Here is an 18,535-nt window from a genome sequence, read left to right as displayed (position 1 = left end):
ATGCATGACAACTTACATATTCTCCAGATCGGAGGGTGTGTTTTGAGCAGAATTTTTTTTGTTTCGATGGCGCTCCTGGCAGGTCATTCGTATCGCAAACCTGATTAAGAAAAGAAAATGTATATTTATATTTAACTCATTTACTCACAGCCATTTTTACTGAAGCAACCCCCCCTTCGCTGCCGGCTGTTATACTGCATTTTGACTGATTTTGCAAAGCCCACAGAATATTGTGTTCGACTGCTATAAAACATGAAACCTACCAAAAGAAAGATTAGCGTCTCTTCTTTCATCAGGACAAAAAATATATATATTTATATCCGTTTCTGTTTTGCAGCAATGAGCATCAGAATATAGAATATATGTAAGTTTCATCATTATTCATATTTCTGGCGAAAACACTTTCAAAAAGAGCTTGTTACAACATGGCCCTAACTGATCTCTTATACTCTGCTGCTACCTGCTGGCCAATTTTTGTAATAACTAACATTGCTTTAAGCCACCTCTTCAGGTCAGAAGCTGCATTAAAGCCTTCTGTATGCTCTTGCATCAAAAAAAAACAAAAAACAAAAAAACATATAAATACGTTTTTGGGAGTGAAAGCCAAAGCATTAAAAAAAAACATATTTACACGTTTTTGGTTTTGAATGCATGAATAATAGTTTTTCTGCAAGACGATAACACAATAAAATGTATTGCTGATATCCTCCTACACATCAATCACTCACGTTGGTCAGGCTCTCCCACAGGTGGCTGTTGACAGTATTTCGGTAGCTATAGCGCTTCAGGTAGCGGACGATCCCCACCTCGAACACTTCAGTTGTCAGGAAATCGTTCAGCATATTCAGAATACACGCTCCCTGAAAAAAACAAAACAGTAAACTGTTAAACAAAGGAAGACACACGGATCAAGGACGTCGTAACCGAAATACGGACCTTATCGTAGGACACGTCGTCAAACATTTCCTGGATCTCGGTGGGGTTTTCCACAGGGGTGGAAACTGGGTGTGATGAGGCGAGACTGTCCACCTCCATGGCGTTGTAACACTTCCCCAAGAATAAGTCACTCTAAGAAGGAAGAGACTTCCTCATGCGTTGGTGCTTAACGAGGAGGATCAATGGCTAATGCGCGGGGGCACAGCTCTCACCGCTTGGAGCTCCGGGTAGGTGGCGTCAACAGCGATGAACTCCATGAACTTGGCAAAACCCTCGTTGAGCCACAAGTCATTCCACCACTCCATCGTCACCAAGTTGCCAAACCACTGCGCAGGGAAGACAAATGTACAGTGTGCCCTCATTTTCTGATGGCGTTAACTGAAATCCGCATTTACTATTAAAAGTTTTAAGGCTCTAAAACCCCTCACCACACAGTTTATACACTTTTCTCATCGAGGCATTTACTTTTTATCACATTTCTCTCGTTTAAACATTCTTAAATGTTCAAACCTTCATAAATTTTACATAACAGGTACATTACTGTAAAGAACAAAAAACAAAAAAAAACAAAACAAAACAAAACAAAACATGAGACCGTGAAAAGTGAACCACATTATAGCGAGGGAACACTGTACAGTACTTTAAGGTGGATATAAAAAGTCTACACACCCCTGTTTTTGTGATACAAAAAAAATCAAAGTAAGTTCTATAACGTATTTATGTGGAAGCCCATTTCCTGCCTGAAAGACAAAAAAAACAAACATTTTCCTTTTAAACTGGTGAAAAGGTTCTTCTCAAAGTAAGAAGAAATCATAATTAAAAATAATAATAATAATTATAATCCATTGGCGGAAATGGGTTTCTTCAATTAAATTTAGAAAGAAAAAAAAGAAAAACGAATGAGATCAAAATATTTTTTTTAAATGGTGGAATAGATGTTCCCATGGTAAGAAAGTCTTCTCAAAATAAAATAATAATAAATAAATAAAAAAGTGAGTTCAACGTATAGATGTGGAAGCCCATTCCCATCTGAAAGAAAAAAAACAAACATTTTTTTTAAACTGGTGAAAAGGTTCTATTCAAAGTAAAAAGAAATCATAATAATAATAAAAATTATAATCAATTGGCGGAAATGGGTTTCTTCAATTAAATTTAGAAAGAAAGAAAGAAAGAAAGAAAGAAAGAAAGAAAGAAAGAAAGAAAGAAGGGAAACAAGGATTTAAAAAAAAATGGTGGAATAGGTGTTCCCATGGTTAAAAAATAAATAAATAAATACATAAATAAAAAAATAAAAATAAATAAATAAATAAAAAGGAACTAATTCTGCATTTTTTTTTTCTGGCAGAAAGTCTTCCCAAACTAAAAAAAATAAAAAATAAATAAAACTGGTGGAAACGGACTAAATCCAGTTAAAAATAAAAAGTCAAAAAGGTCTTCCCAAACTAAAGAAAAAAAAACACACTGACAGAAACAGGCTTTAAACACTAAATAAATAAATAAAAGTGATTTATCTCGGCCCATTTTTTTCCCCATCACAAATACGTTGCCATTTGAAGACAGCAGTTATCGACTTTTTATATCCAATGTGGATAAAAGTGACAAGTGAGGTCTCCTGTTGATTTCGTATTCTTGCCTGGTGTGCGAGCTCGTGAGCAATGATCTTGGCGATCTGCAATTTGTCTGTGATGGAGGATTTTTCCGGGTGGAAGAGAAGGGCCGCCTCTCTGTACGTTGTCAGACCCCAGTTCTCCATCGCCCCCGACTGGAAATCCGGGATGGCAGCCAGGTCTGCCACAAAAAAAGACACAACTTGACATGCGTTTACGATACCAACATAAGGAAAGGATCATTTCAAATCATACCTGATTTATTGTGTTGAAATATGGGGAAATACATTGTACAAAGAAAACAAAATAACATTTGTGTTTACTAATACTTGTTTGAGATTATTTTGAATGAGTACCATTAGACTACAGAAGGGCATCACATTTTTGGTGGCACTCTATAACTAATAATTAGACAATTGTTTCCATTGTGGTGGCAATTACTGATGATGACTGACACATTGTATATTACAACTCAATGAATACAAAAACTCAAAGTAAAAAAAAGTAAAAAAATAAATAAAATAATTATCTCAGCAGACGCTGCCATGCAAGGGCGCACAATGCGCACATGCATTGTTCTATTGCATAATTGATGTAACCACTCCTTTAACTTGTTACTCATCATAACCTTGCACAGTAACGTCAACTTAAAATAATCCACAGAGTCCAAAGAGTGAGAGACTAAAATGACCACCAGTACCTGTCAATTTAAATATTGTGCATTATCGTTGAATGCTGAAGTAGAAAATGTATATTTGACCCAATAAGTGTGAGGCAGTAATGTTGTGACACGATGTTGACGTTTTGCATGAGACTTAAATGTTACGACATCCCGCATTCCCGCCGCCGTGTCAAATACCGAACAACGTGCTCACCCTGTTTGGGGAGCGGGTAAGGGAAATTGAAGTAGTCGTCGAAAAAGTCGAGCAGCTTCACGGCGGCATCCAGCGCAAAGTCCGTCTGGTTGAGTTTCTCGGCGACGGCGTAGACGGAAATCTGATGGCAACCAAGAATGCACATTTTCAGTCTGAACATCACACATCCTGCCGTCCCCATTGAAATGAATGGAAATAACTCCCTAAAAAAAAAAACTGAATTAAAAATTTTTTTTAATGAGAAAAGTAGCACCCTACAAAATAACGTCGAGTTTGGAAGTAGGCATGGGTTGATTACCGGTTTGATGGTTTAACCTGGTTTTAAAAAGCCAAGGTTTCAATAACTCCGAATACTGGCTGTCCCTGGCAATGAGCTCTTTCCTTTTTTGGAGGGGACGTCTCAGCAGGGTACAATATGATTGGCTGCTTGCAAAGTTGAGTGTTGAGTGTTGTTTTAAATTAATTGCCTCAACCACCCCCCCCCCCCCCCCCAAAAGAAAAACTAATAATAAAAATTAGTGCCAGAGGATACTATTTAGCCTCAAGGACAACATGAGTAGCCCACTGGTCTGTTTTTTGTTGTTGTTTTTTTTGTAAAGAAAGAAAAAAGAAAAAGCTCCCCAGTAATGGGAATTTGTGACTTACTATAAAAATTAAAACAGAAGAAGAATGTTGACATTTATTAATGTATATAAACTTGTTTCTTCTGTGCCAAAAAGTACGAAATTAAAAAGTAAAATAAATTGTATTCAATAAGTTCAATAAGGATTTTTTTATTATATATATTTTTTTTTTACCCCCAAAATGCCATTTTAGAGTTTTAATTTTAATACTATGATGCTGCAACATATTTGGCCACGGTTATAAAACTGTCAAAATTTAATATCCGGCCATGCCTACTCCAGAGTAATTTCTTTTAATTATTATTATTATTATTAATTGTTTATTTTAATTTATTTATTTATTTACTTGGAGCACAGTGGCTGCTGGCCTGAAATTTTAGGGGCGCAGGGAGAAAATCAGGGGATCACAGTGTAAATAGAATAGACTGTGAATATTCACCATTCCACTCATTTTTACTCTATCATAATCGATAGAAACCAAATTTATTAAAACATTTAAAAAGCTATCCATCCATCCATTTTCTTGACCGCTTACTCGTCTAAAGGGTCATGGGGGGTGCTGGAACCTATCCCAGCTGGCTACGGGCAGTAGGCGGGGTACACCCTGGACTCGTCGCCAGCCAAACGCAAAAAAAAAAAAAAAAAGCTAGTAAATGAAAATATCTTTTTTTTAAAATGCGGCAAAAAGTTGCGAATGGGACATCTCTAATTTTGCCACATGCATGGATTTGGGGCTTTTTTTTTCTCCTTTTGTTTGTTTTTTTTCTGTCACCCTCACCTTGACGCCATTTTGGGTCGTCTTGCTCACGGAGTGGAAGTCCGACACGACGAAGGCGACCAAGTATGTGCTCATCTTGACCGTGGTGGCAAAATGATCCTCAAACACATTTCCAGGTAATGCGACTGTTTTTGTCTGTGAGGTTGCCAGATACGCCGCAAGAGTGACGAAAGCAGAAGAACAAGTTGAGTCAGTTACAGTCGTCGGAAAAAGGATGCAATGAAGCAGTGGTGTGAGAACCTTGGGCATATTGGAGATGGCGATGTGTTGAGCCTCCCGTATGATGGAGATGGTGAAGTTGGCTTTAAAGGCGGGCTCATCGAAACAAGGGAAGGCCGCTCGGGCAAAGGTGGCTTCAAATTGCGTGCACGCCAGAGTCCTAATAACGACATTTACGGACACGAACACAACAACTTTGTTTTGTTTTGTTTGTTTACACCTGCAGAAATTCATGACAACATCCATGTTGATAACGGGAATGGAACCTCCGCCAAGGCTGATTTTTCTCTCAGTCGTAAAGTTAAACAGATGCTACACGACTAAGTATTGTAAACCAGTCAAATGTTCTCCTTGTAACTCATTATAAGCTTTGCAGGATCAAAAAGGCTTACCGGAGCTCCCCACTGCTGGTGCGGTAGCTGCTCTTGTAAAAACCGTGGTAGCTGTCCGAGAGGTTGGCGGAAAACTCCATATGGACCTCGTAGTCCTGCCCTTTGGGGATCACCTCGTCTGACAGCAGGGCAAGCTGCTGGTAAACGGAATTCTCCACAACCTGAAGAGATCTCACCCCCTCGGCCGTTGTGAGCTTGGCATTGAAGGTCTCCAGCTGCTTGGCGTGCAGAACGATGGCCTTGGTGTCTTCCAGCACGTCCAGCTGGATGCGAACGACGCCGGTGAAGGTCAGGGTGGTCAGATTGGGGTGAATGCTCAGGTCGTAGTGGACGGGTATGACGCTTTGAGGGAGTCTCATCTGATGCCACGGGAACGGCTGAGCGCCGGTTATGTTATGTAAGTTGAATAGCGGAAGCTGTGCCCCCAACGCCTGGCCCAGGTAAAGAAAGACCACCAAGCAGAGAGGAGCCACAAACATGGTGGCTACTCAAACAGGACCTGTTGGGGTATAAACCAACAATGACACAGAGACAAGACAAGTTTTGTTCATTATATGTCACACTGTAATTATTCAAGGGATCAAAATTAGTATGTGACAGAGAGTAATATTTTTTAAATTGCTTGCTCCATAAATTAAACTGAGTTGAGTTCACATACCGGAATTTTATCTAAATAGCGACCAGTTCCAGCCATACAAACGAGAAAAAAAAAAGAAAGAAAAAAAAAGACATGAGTAGGGCAACAAGAATAATAGTGAATTTACTGTCACGTCGCCCCTCTATTGTTTTGATCAAATCAGTCCAATCAATAAATGAACAGCTAATTTTAGGACAAACCTTCCAGTTTCCTTGTTCCTTCTCGTTTACTGTGACCGGGTAGCTAGCTACATTTCATAGCGTTAAGATTAACGCTGCCTTGATTACATGCTATCGTCACTCACGTTTTTAATAAATACGCAAACTGATTAGAGTAATTAGTAAACTATTTTCGCATATAGCGATCAACATTGATTTGAATAAACACTTGTCAAATATACGCATAGAACGTCGATAACTTTCTATAACGCAAACTCTACTTTGCTTATTATGACGAGATACAAAGATGTTCTTTGAAATCATAGTGTAGAAAAAAAACGTATTTACCGTTTCGATTTGGACGCGCTCAGTAGACAGGACAGGAGCAAGTGAAAGCGAATGCCGAATGGGCTGGAAGAGCAAATGCATGCTGGGAGAATTCAACTCTTGTAGTTCTCATCAAATATCACCGCGGAGTTCGTCTCAGAGCAGCCTAAAATGTTAACGTTGGAAAAGAATATATAAAAAAAAAGAAAAGAAAAAAAAACACCTGGTTTCGCGTGATGTTTTTGTTTGTTTGGGTATGTAGTTTCATGTCTTACCACAGGGAGCAGCACTGTAAAAGTTGCGACAAAAAGAAAAACTATGCCATGTAATGCCATTGGTCACCACAAGGGTGCAGCATCACTTTGGTTAAAATGCACATTCGTAATGGACAGCAGGTAGGACTATTGTTTAGCATGCCATGTTCTGGATTAGAATCCAGAGATTCTACATTTTTTAAACTCTGGTATTCCTGGATGGAATTTGCATGTTTTCGCCATGCTTGAGTAAACTTTCACCGGGTTCTCAATCTCAGACTTCCTACTAACGTTCCAAGCTCCAACACACACGCAACACTAACGAGTACAAGAACATAGATGGAGGATTTACCTAACATATAAAGTCCGTAGTTTTTGAATGTGTATATATATATATATATATATATATATATATATATATATATATATATATATATATATATATATATATATATATATATATATATATATATATATTCCATTAGGTAGTTTTTAACTTCATTTTTGACGGTTGATTTTTTTTTAAATTCAGTTAGTTTTAATTTGTTTTTTGACTAGGTTTTATACAAATGCTTCCAAAATGCTTTAATTTTAGTGTGAGTTTTATATTTTACATAAGGCATATTTTACATAAAATAAAGCCAGTCACAATAAATACTGTGTAATAAATAAACTATATTTCCCAAACGACCTCGCTTCTTCTGTACAGCTATACAGTAATACTGCATTTAAAATCAAGTCTAAACGTATTAAATTGACAACGATAAAAAATAAAGGACACCTTTGACATAATTACTTACTTTCAGCTAATTTATAAAAGTATGATGGAGTTTTAGCTACTTCTTATTTTCTTGTATTGATGAAAATGAGTACTTTTTCCAAACAGTAGGGAGTCCTCGAGTTAAGGCGCACGTCCGGTCCGCCATATAGCCCGCAGTGTTTCTCCCTTTGTCAGCTATCATAAAAACATAATAGAAAGGAGAGATATCGATCAACATCGGCAAAGACTTGGACTTCAGTCGTACAGTCGGCGAGCATCTTGTTTTTTTGTTTTTTTTAAAATGTATTTTAGATTGTTTTATGCACATTATTTTTATATAAATATTGACTTTAATATGTGGAAATTCAACTCAAGTCAAAATTCGGATTACATCGCGAGCGCAGAAACGGAACTCCGATGTAACTTGAGGACTCCCTGGATTTGCATCTGTATAGGTTGGTAGGAACCTTGATAGGTGTTCACACAGATTTTATATTTATATTATTTTCTCATTTTGGTCACGTAACATTGCTAATCCAATCGCATTTGCTCCATGTGGGATGGCCCACCAGCCACCACCCACACGTTCTCTCTCGGTCGCTAGGGCCGGCACGCAAAACAAAAACAAAAAAACTAATAGGAACAATGCATCCATACACTTTGAATCACTTCTACAACCACTGAAATCTTCTAACAATATAGTCATTAACCTGTTGTCTTGTTAGATATTGTGACATACACAGGAAGCCCGTACATCTGTTCTACGGTTTTAGCCACGTGATATTCTACATACATTTATTGCAGGCTGACTGGCTCTCCACAATCCACATGTGGGCTGGTTTGTCACAACGTCCGGGCCACATACCCACCACCCCCACCCCCAAGCCCGCCCCTGCTCAGAAGGATAAAATCCACCTCATTTTTTAATCATCAGTCCAACTGTTTTTGTGAGCGTGTGTGTCATCAGGTCGCCCCTGTTGTACAGATCATTTGGGACAATGCAAAGATTTTCTCTGGAATATTTTGAAGTCAGCATTCGTCACTAAGACCACCATTTAGTTCAGTTAATAAAACCTTAAAAAAAAAAAAAAAAACATGATAAAGACTGTGTTGATTGGAATTTTGTGTAGTGCAGCTGTGCTGACTGTCGGAATCCTGATCGGACACTACGGCATAGATAAAAGTAGCGACTCTGCGCCAACCTGGGTTAAGGATTTGTCCAAGGATGTGGATGAGAACCTGCTTGAGGAGCTTTTGTCCGAGGTGGACAAAAACCGCATTGAAGAAAACCTCAGGTCAGTTAACAAATCAAAAAACAGGAAAACAGAATTTTTATATAATGTTTGCTGATATTTGATATTACAGTATTAGGCAAAGGGAAAAAGGCTTTATCCCATAATAGAACACTCACTGAAAACTTAAAAAGTTTTAAACTTCAGGGGGGGGAAATGGTGTTATACTCTACAGGGTGTTGACCAAAGTGCCTCACTTGGCCACCACAGCCGGAGACGAGCAAACGGTGCAGCTAATGCTGAATAGATGGCGGGATCCTGAAACGGGTCTGGACCAGGCGTGGAGAGAGGAATTCATGGTCTACCTGTCCTTTCCCGATCCTGACAGGCCCAACAAAGTCACTGTTGGTAAGCTGCCATCATGATTACAATAATTGGTGTACAAACAACAGCGTATCGTACTGTATATAATTTCATGTCTTTTTTTTTTTTTTATATATATAGTGAACTCATCCAATGATGTGCTGCATACGGCCAGAGAGAAAGAGAAGGCTTACACGCCGGACCAGGAGAATGCGGCTGTGGTTCAACCTTATGCTGCCTATTCTCCAGCTGGGCAAGTGCAGGTATGGTACGATTGATCAAAATAATGTTGAAAATGTCCAACATTTTCATTGACGTGCAGTGAGATCTCGTAACCTGTGACCAACTTGCGCAAAAAGTCATAACATGACAACAGTTTCAAGTTCAACGAAGCCTCGGTTAAATGTTTAGCTCAGATAAAACTGAACAATTAAAAATTCACGGGAGACCAATATAAGTGAAGCGATAACTTAAATTATCCTGCAATAGGAAGTGGTGACCTTTGGAATTAATACATAACTTAAGGTGATGAAGCATGGATATCTGTTAACTCTTTGACTGCCAAAGACGTTTCATGATGATTCGTAAAATTCCAATGAATGGAATGCGATCTTTCATTTCGTAGCCACATTGTATATGTAGTAAAGGCAAACAATATTCTTTTTGCCTTGAAAGATGAGTTAAAATGCTCAAAAGCGGCTGGCACTGTGGATTTTTTTGTTTTGTTTTTATATCGCCTGGCAGTCAAAGAGTTTAAAAAAGTACGTTATTCTACATTGTTACTGTTGTATTATTTCCCCTTTTCACTCTTTTTAAGGGCAAACTTGTGTATGCCAACTATGGGAGAATGACCGACTACCAACATCTGAGTAAATTAATGAATCTCCGAAACGCCATCGCCATCACGAAAAACGGCAGAACAGGGAGAGCAGACCAAGTGAGTTGCACTAATTGTTGTACTCTTGTTTATTGTATTTCATTTGCTGGATAAAAATACTATAGCATAAAATAAATAAATAAATAAATAAATAAATAAATAAATAAATAAATAAATAAATAAACAAAAACAAACAAACAAATACATAAATAAATAAATACATTTACAAATTATAAGAATAAAAAATCATTAATTTTCTTACATTTTAAGGAGTGGGGGGAGTTTAGGGATCAAAAGTACTTGGGAACATTTCCAGTCTACTCATCTCCGTTTCAGCCGATTAGCACCCTCTAAAGGTGGGAAGTTGATACTGCAGTCAAGCAATGAGCTCCCCCCCAAAAAAAGCTTGTATTGTGTATTAATGATTCCATAATACTTTCAACATGTGTCATCCAAGGCCATCAACGCAGCCCCTTTTGGTATCCTTGGCGTGCTGGTCTACACGGACCCGCTGGACATGAACGACGGCTTCATGTCGGACGCCAACGAGACATATCCGCACTCCTGGTACATGCCCCCTTCCGCTGTGGAAAGAGGCGCATATGCTTCTACCTATGGAGACCTGCTCACCCCATATTTGGCTGCCAAAGGTAAGCCGGGCAAATGGGGGATGTGACGCAAAATGCTTTTTATGATAGTATGACACGAGTGTGATTTTTTTATTTATTTTTTTTTACAAGAGGCTACACCAAAGTGCACAATCATTTCAAAGGATGTTGACACTTTTTTCCACTCTTTTGCAGAAGAAACATACAGAGTTCCACTGAAGGATGTTACTGGGATCCCTCCCATTCCAATTCAACCAATCGGCTTTGAGGATGCCTACATGTTAATCTGGTTTGTGAAGTTTACTGTCAAATTAAACAAAATAAATAAAATTAGAAACAAAAAACAATACAAAACATTGGATTTTTCAGTGAGCTGGATGGAAAACCAGCACCACCAGAATGGCAAGGAGGTTTTAACTGCACATACAACTATGGTGGTCCAGGCTTTCGATCCTCTTCTGCCTTCGACAACAGGTAGGCAGGCAGCTTTTACAAGTTACACATCCTTGGCAAGAGCTGTTCTTTTGCCTCTCATAAAATGTTATGGTCATGTTTTCCCTCACAGAATTTTTCAGACATTTCATTATTATTAAAACTCATTCACCGCCAGACCAGTTAAAACAGATTTTGACGTCTACAGCCGTCAAATGGCAGCGAATGAGTTCAATGTTCTATACCAGAATAACAAATCAGTTAATTGGAATGGCAATCTTTCTGTTTTTGTAGTGACGTGAAGCTGGACGTTTTCAACTATGGCGAGGTGAAGAACTCCTCCAATGTGATGGGAGTCATCAGGGGCAGCGTGGAGCCCGGTAAAGTGTCAAATTCAGTCAGACCAAATTAAATGGATAGACAATAATATGTTACATGTGAGCTCACTAGTCTAAACATGACATTCTGATGAATATTACATTTGTCAATTAAGAAACCAAATCTACCCGTTTTTATCCATCTCAGGGGGCGGCCATTTTGCCACTTGCTGTCGATTGAAGATGACATCATAGTTGCTCAGAGCTCATGCAACGACCAATTACAGCTCACCTGTTTTCTGAAACTGAGCTGTAATTGGTTGTTACTTGAGCAACTGTGATGTCATTTTCACTCAACAAGTGGGAAAATTGCCCCCTTATGATATTGGTAAAAACTGCTGGATTTTGCTGCTTAACTCATAACATCCTGACTACCAAGGAAACAATATTATCCATTCATGTTTATTTTAATATCCCCCAATCTTTGTGAAGTAACTGGAATACTGCAAAAAAAAAATTTGAAAAAAAAAGTTTTTATTTTTAAGCTATGATGTGTCCACTACAGAGGACATTTTTTTAAACTTAAATGCTACGCTCAAATACAGCTAAAATAATTCAAAAAAATACATTAATGTGGCCTTAAGAGTCTTATAGAAAACATGCTAACAACATTTAAAGCCTAAATTTGTTCAATAAAAACTAGTATACAGTTTTCCTCTTCCCTAAAACTCATACTCCACTAACACAATATTAATTAGAACACTGTATTTAAACGGCATAGAACACATTATTGCTAAGAATTTTGGGGGGTTGACTTCTTTTAAAAAAAACAAAACAAAACAAAACAAAAAAAAACAGACAGATATGAATCATTTAAAATCCATTCAGGCCTAAAGCGCCTGGCAAAACATCCATCTACATTTTAGAGGCATCTGTAAGGGATTAAAAAAAAAAAAAAAAATCATTTCTGTATCCAGTCGGAATGAAAATAGTGAAAATAGTAACGATTACTTTTGAAAACAATGATTACTCAAAATTCGAAAGTAATTGGTTACATACTCATTCCCAGGAAAAAGTCAGATTACTTCTCAGTTACTAGTTAGTTTAGTCACTTTCCCAACACTGGCAGCCCACTTGGCCATCATCATCACGCTCCATTGTTTGGCTGCCCACAGACCGTTACGTGATATACGGCAACCACAGGGACAGTTGGGTTCACGGCGCCATCGACCCGAGCAGCGGCACATCCGTCATGCTGGAGCTGACGCGTGTGCTCGGGAAGATGGTCAAGCAAGGTGAGGAGTAGTTTCTTAATTAATTTTTTTTGATTATTTTTTTAATTTATATATATATATATATATATATATATATATATATATATATATATATATTGTATTTTAGTATTTAATTGACTGTTTTTTTCTTATAGTTGGTTTGACAAAATTTTATGTGTATGATATAGTGTGCGGATCTATTATAAAATGGGCCATAGAAATAAAGTGGATTGGGTTTTATTGAAGTTTTTAAGTTTGAGCTCATCTGCGCTGCAGGCAAATGGAGACCTCGCAGGTCCATTATATTTGGAAGCTGGGGGGCTGAAGAGTTTGGCCTCATCGGGTCGAGTGAATACACCGAGGTAGCCATTTTGACTTAGCAAACTTAATCGGCAAGTATTGGCCAAATTAAAGCACGTGTACTTTTTTTTGTTTTGTTTTGTTTTACAGCAATACTTTACCAAGCTTAGTGAACGCACCGTTGCTTATATCAACGTGGATATTGCCGTTCAAGGTAAGAAGCTTCTCATTTACCTGTACTTTCACTTTTAGATGAGATGGTGGAGATGTGTTGTGAAGTTCACTGGTGGGGTGGAGAGTCTTTTTCATATGGTTTCCTTTAGAGTGGTGTTACGACGACTGAAGAAAAACAAATTATTATGTATATTTTTTGCAAGACATTGAAGGACAAATATTGGGATGTATTTGATACTTTTTTTTTTTTAATGGTAAAAAATGTAAAGGTTGTGTTCACTGACCACAGAAAAGGTTGGAATGTTAATTCACAAGGATTGTTTTCCTCTTCACATCCTCAGGCAATGTCTCTCTGCAAGCTGCAGGGATGCCGTCGCTGCAGAACGTCATCTTTAAAGCGGCGAAGCAGGTCGGTGTCGAGCCAAGTTCAGTATCCCAAACCAGGATGCATTGTGTGAATTGTTCGAAAAATCTCTCGATGTTGGGGGTGGGGGAAATAAATTAATTAATAAATAAATCGCCGAAAGCGGACTGGAGGGGATTTAAAAAAAAAAAAAAAAAAAAAAAAAAAATGATCCAAGTGTTTCTGTCGGACAGGTCAAAGCTCCTGGATTGGATTCAATGTCTGTATATGACAAGTGGATCTGCTATTCGAACAGAACCAGCCCGGTCTATGGACTTATTCCCAGGTGTTGTATTTTCATTTCAAAACATAATAGGAAACACGGATTTTTAACTCATTGACTGCCATTGACGGAAAAAGACGTCAAATAATGCATTTTTTTTCTGGGCTGGCAGTGAATGTGTTAAACACAATGTGCCAATATATTTTGTGATTATATTGCAGCATCCTTTTTTCCTTTTTTCTTTTTTTAAGGCAAATTTTGCTTAGAAATCCGTCAATTTTGGTTACATCTCATCTTAACTCATTGACTGCCATTGACGGAAAAAGACGTCAAATAATGCATTTTTGCCCGGGCTGGCAGTGAATGTGTTAACCAGAGTGTCTGTCTACGTTATGGCCCATTTTGAGCCATTCTTGTCTTTTTCATAATAGTGTTAGCTATTCCTGTGTGTTATTGATGATTTACTTTCTCTATTTTTAACCCTATAAAGCCTGAACCGTGAAATATGAGAGAAAAATTCAAATTCTTTGCAGAGAGTATTTGTTGGTCCTTTTGAATCGACAATTTGAAAATCAACTTCCACATGACTTATGTGTCATATTTGATACATCCGGTCACAATACTTTAAATTCATACAACTGTCAAAAATATAACATATCAAACATATTAGCATTTCCAAAAATCAAAAAGCACTTTCTTTTTTTTTGTATTTGTATTTATTTGTTTCAGGCAATTTCAAAACAAACAATGGGCATCAGGCTCCACCAAAACGCAAGAAACCAACAACAAAGAAGGTGAAAAAACAAAAAATCTAAAAAGAAAGATCAAGTCCAATTCTGCCTGAAAGGGAGTGGGAAGAAAAACAAAAAAAAAATACCATGGGTGATAGTGCCCTCTAATGGATTATCCGCACAATGCATGTGTCAGATTATATACGTCAGGGTTTTATTTACATTCATGAAAGACAGGGCTCCAAATCACTTGTATATAATATGATATGTTTGGTTTTTTATAAGATTTGTCATCTTACTCAATATTCATGTTTCTGCAACAGTCTGGGGTACCTGACAGGAGCCGGAAGTGATTACGCCCCTTTTGTGCACTACTTGGGAATCACTTCCTTGGATATTTCGTACACGTTTGACAGGGTATGGAAAATTGAATATATGAATATTCAAACGATTCAGTTTGATTCAATGCACTCACATCTCAGCTCTGCATTATTTGTCTGTTTTTTCCCCCCAAATGTTTTTCTTCCCAGACCAAAACAAGAGCTCGCATTTACCCAGCCTACCACACTGCATACGACACATTCGACTACTCCTCCAAGTTCATTGATCCTGGTGAGTGGCCTCCAATCATGTAACACAAAACACACAACTTGATGCCATGCTCCATTTATGAGTTCACTGCAGATTTGGGACAGGCACACAGAGCGACGCACCTGAATACGATTCAACTGACACGCATTTGCTACGTCACAGATGTAACGGCTAATTAACTCCCAGACATTTTCACTGCATTATCATTGATTTTGCAAGGCCCACAGAATATTGTGTTCTATTGCTGTAAAAACATGGAACCTACCAAAAGAAAGATTGGAGAAAAGAGCTTGTTGCAATAAGACCCGGGTTGATCTCTTATACTCTGTTGCCACCTGCTGGCCGTTTTTTGTATTAACTACCATTGCTTTAAGCCACCTCTTCAGTTCAGAGGACGCATCAAAGCCTTCTATATGCTGCAGCATGGAAAAACATAAAAAAAAAATAATAATAATAAAACTATATTTTTGGGCAATATTTAAAATATAGTTTTTATACGTTTTTGGGAGCAAATGAGTTAATAATACCACGTTGTAGCGGGTTAGATTTCACAACAAAAATGTTTCAAGGTGTAAGGCAAGATCCAGAAGGCTACTTTTTTTTTTAACTTTAATATTTAATACTTTAAAAAAATTATATATATATATATATATATATATATATATATATATATGTGTGTGTGTGTTATTTAAAATTTTAGTCTATAATAGTAAAGTAAGAGATAATTGCATACATTCTTAAACTTGAATGGGGAAAAATATATTACAATGAAACACCTATATTTGTAATTTCATACGCAACTCTTGATGAAAAAGCGAAGCATGGAGTCTCTGTGGCAAAAAAAAAAAAAAAAAAAAAAAAAAAAAATCAAGAGTGCCTTCAATGATTGGAGTTAGGGGTGTTTAAAAAAAAATCGATTCGGCGATATATCGCGATACTACATCGCGCGATTCTCGAATCGATTCAATAATCGGCAGAATCGATTTTTTTTTTTTTTTTTTTTTTTAGGATTCACACCTTGAGCATGGAAGAATGTTATATGAACGGCACATTAAGGCTTAATATTTTTATTTTAATGCTGTTCAAACATGAAACAGATTACAACCTCTATAAGACTGAAATTTCAGATAAATAAATAATACATTTTCATATAAATCTTACACTCTACAAGCTTACTGATTAGTATTTTCTAAATATGAATGAAAAAAAATCGCAACAATCGACTTATAAATTCGTATCGGGATTAATCGGTATCGAATCGTGACCATTCGTATCGGGATTAATCGGTATCGAATCGAATCGTGACCTGTGAATCGTGATACGAATCGAATCGTCAGGTACTAGGCAATTCACACCCCTAATTGGAGTCAACGTCTTTTTAATTCCAGTTACTAATAATCACAAGGTGTTCAAGACTATTTTTCCATCAATCTGCTCTACACTTCTTTCAGGGTTCTACACCCACCAGGCCGTCGGCAAAACCGCCGGGAGCGTCCTGGTGCGACTGGCCGACAGTCTGGTGTTGCCGATCAACTGCAGCGATTATGCGGAGAGTCTGGAGGCCTACCTTCGCATGGCGTTGATCCTGTTTGAAGACCAGCTTCTTGCGATGAATATCTCCATGGGTAAGAAATCTGGTGTCCCCACAACGGCAATTCAAATTTGATGTCCTCAAGAATGTTTTCGTGACAACGTGAAACTCATGCGGAATTGTTTACATAGCACTTTTGTCCGATTTCAGAACCAATAAAACATGCAGTGGCCAACTTTCGAAGCGCATCCAACCACCTAGAACAAGTTATTCGAAGCTCAGACCTGGCAAACGAAACGTAACAGCGCACATATACGCACACTCTCGCAAGTCTCTTCCACATAGAGGCAACAATCACTTCTCTCTCCTTTCAGGCCACTGAAGCTGCGAAAGATCAATGACCAGCTCATGCTGCTGGACCGCGCCTTCTTGAACCCTGTGAACTTGCAAAGTAAATTCAGGTGAGAAAGAAGGAAGGCAGAGACTCAATTACTGGAGGGACCGTGATTTTAGGGATGTGTCTTTTTGGAATTTAACTCATTTAAACCCAAAAAATGTAAATGTGTTTTTAATACTTTGTCTTTCACTCCCCAAAACATATTTATACGGGTTTTTGTTTGTTTGTTTGTTTATTTTTTATGCAAGAGCATACAGAAGGCTTTGATGCAGCTTCTGACATGAATAGGTGCCTTAAAGCAAGGGGTGCCCAAGTCCTGTCCTTGAGAGCCCCTATGCAGCCTTTTCTATGTTTCTCTCCACCGACACACCTGATTCTTATTCAGGATCGTTATCAGTCTTCTGCAAAGCTTGCTGATGAGCTGATCATTGGATTCAGCTGCGTTGGGAGGAGGGAGACATGGAAAACAGGCTGGATAGGGGCTCTCGAGGACCGGACTTGGGCAACTCTGCCTTAAAGGGATACACTTGACTCAGTGAACAGTTTTCAGCAGTGAAAAGTTAAAATTTTGTCCAGAATGAATTTGATAACTTCATTATTTTTCGTGCTGTCGACTGATGACGACATCACCTGTTCTGAGGAAGTAGGTAACGGACAATAATGGCTCACCTGTTTTCTGGGTTTGGTCAGTAAACTGAGCCATGATTGGTCATTACCTGCTTGCTCAGCACATGTGATGTCATCATCAGTCGACAGCAAGTAGAAAAAAATACTTTAAAAAAAAGGTACTAATTGTACATTAACAATAATGAAGTTATCACATTATTTATTTATAGGCAAAATATTTACTTTTTACTCCTGAATATGGAACAATGAGTCAAGTATTCCTTTTAAGCAATGGTAGTGATTACAAAAATGGCCAGCAGGTGGTAGCAGAGTATAAGATTAGCCAGGGCCATGTTGCAACAAGCTCTTTTTGGAAGTGTTTTCAACAGAAACGTGAATATTGATGAAACTTGGCTATATTCTAATGCTAATAGCTGCAAAACAGAATGAGTTAAAGTATTTGTTATTTTTGTTATTAAGTACAGTAACTTCCATGAATTCTGATTGTAGTTCATAAAAGAAAAAACAAAAAATAGGCTGTCTTTATGATTTTAGTACAGCATTTCTCAGCACGTTTATTCCTAACGCAATCTCATGTGCGCTAGACACATCATCTGGGCGCCAATCCAAATCACCACGCGGACCTTCCCCGGTTTGAGCGATGCCTACTTCCGAGCGAAATTGTCGCGAACAGACGCCGCTTGGGCCCAAGTGCATCTCCTCGTGTCCGTCATCAGCCAGGTCATCGAGGGTGCCGCGCACATGCTGCGCGACGTCATATAGACGACAATGACATAAGTACTTCTTGTAAAAATGCAAAGAAAAAAAAATTGAAGGATTGTTTTGTCACTTGACTGGAACTTATTTGTGAATAATCATTTCATTAAAGCAGTTTTGAGGAACACCTACA

General features: G+C 38.0%; 2 protein-coding genes across 5 annotated transcripts in view; one reads left to right on the top strand and one right to left on the bottom strand.

Annotated features, from left to right (window-relative positions):
* Positions 1–6,722, bottom strand: part of erap1b (endoplasmic reticulum aminopeptidase 1b) — a 16,411-nt gene extending 9,689 nt beyond the window's left edge. The window contains exons 1-10 of one of the 3 annotated variants that reach the window (XM_077522350.1): positions 6,574–6,722; positions 5,431–5,929; positions 5,060–5,198; positions 4,820–4,954; positions 3,419–3,539; positions 2,570–2,724; positions 1,149–1,262; positions 937–1,068; positions 729–860; positions 17–100 (exon numbers count right to left, since the gene is read on the bottom strand). In XM_077522350.1, coding sequence (XP_077378476.1) covers positions 17–100; positions 729–860; positions 937–1,068; positions 1,149–1,262; positions 2,570–2,724; positions 3,419–3,539; positions 4,820–4,954; positions 5,060–5,198; positions 5,431–5,909 — 1,491 coding nt within the window. In that variant the 5' untranslated portion in view covers positions 5,910–5,929; positions 6,574–6,722. Of the gene's footprint in view, positions 1–16; positions 101–728; positions 861–936; positions 1,069–1,148; positions 1,263–2,569; positions 2,725–3,418; positions 3,540–4,819; positions 4,955–5,059; positions 5,199–5,430; positions 5,930–6,088; positions 6,235–6,267; positions 6,483–6,573 lie in introns of those variants that run through there. The other 2 variants (XM_077522349.1, XM_077522351.1) reach the window with 2 other exon arrangements.
* Positions 6,591–18,535, top strand: naaladl1 (N-acetylated alpha-linked acidic dipeptidase like 1). Of its 2 annotated transcripts, XM_077522352.1 has the most exons (20): positions 6,591–6,947; positions 8,697–8,861; positions 9,034–9,206; positions 9,303–9,424; positions 9,979–10,098; positions 10,496–10,688; positions 10,842–10,935; positions 11,016–11,120; positions 11,373–11,458; positions 12,571–12,690; positions 12,946–13,031; positions 13,120–13,183; positions 13,485–13,552; positions 13,741–13,832; positions 14,824–14,917; positions 15,031–15,112; positions 16,543–16,716; positions 16,833–16,920; positions 16,997–17,083; positions 18,231–18,535. In XM_077522352.1, the coding sequence occupies exons 1-20, from the start codon at positions 6,871–6,873 to the stop codon at positions 18,406–18,408; spliced, it is 2,268 nt and encodes a 755-aa protein (XP_077378478.1). In that variant the 5' UTR covers positions 6,591–6,870; the 3' UTR covers positions 18,409–18,535. The 2 variants fall into 2 exon arrangements, with proteins under 2 accessions (XP_077378478.1, XP_077378479.1); XM_077522353.1 differs by lacking the exon at positions 6,591–6,947 and having other exon boundaries at positions 8,530–8,861.

The sequence above is a fragment of the Festucalex cinctus genome, chromosome 5 (assembly GCF_051991245.1).
Source record: "Festucalex cinctus isolate MCC-2025b chromosome 5, RoL_Fcin_1.0, whole genome shotgun sequence".
Taxonomy (NCBI): domain Eukaryota; kingdom Metazoa; phylum Chordata; class Actinopteri; order Syngnathiformes; family Syngnathidae; genus Festucalex; species Festucalex cinctus.
The sequence above is the reverse complement of the archived record's forward strand: the minus strand, read 5'-3'. Positions and strand labels throughout refer to the sequence as shown.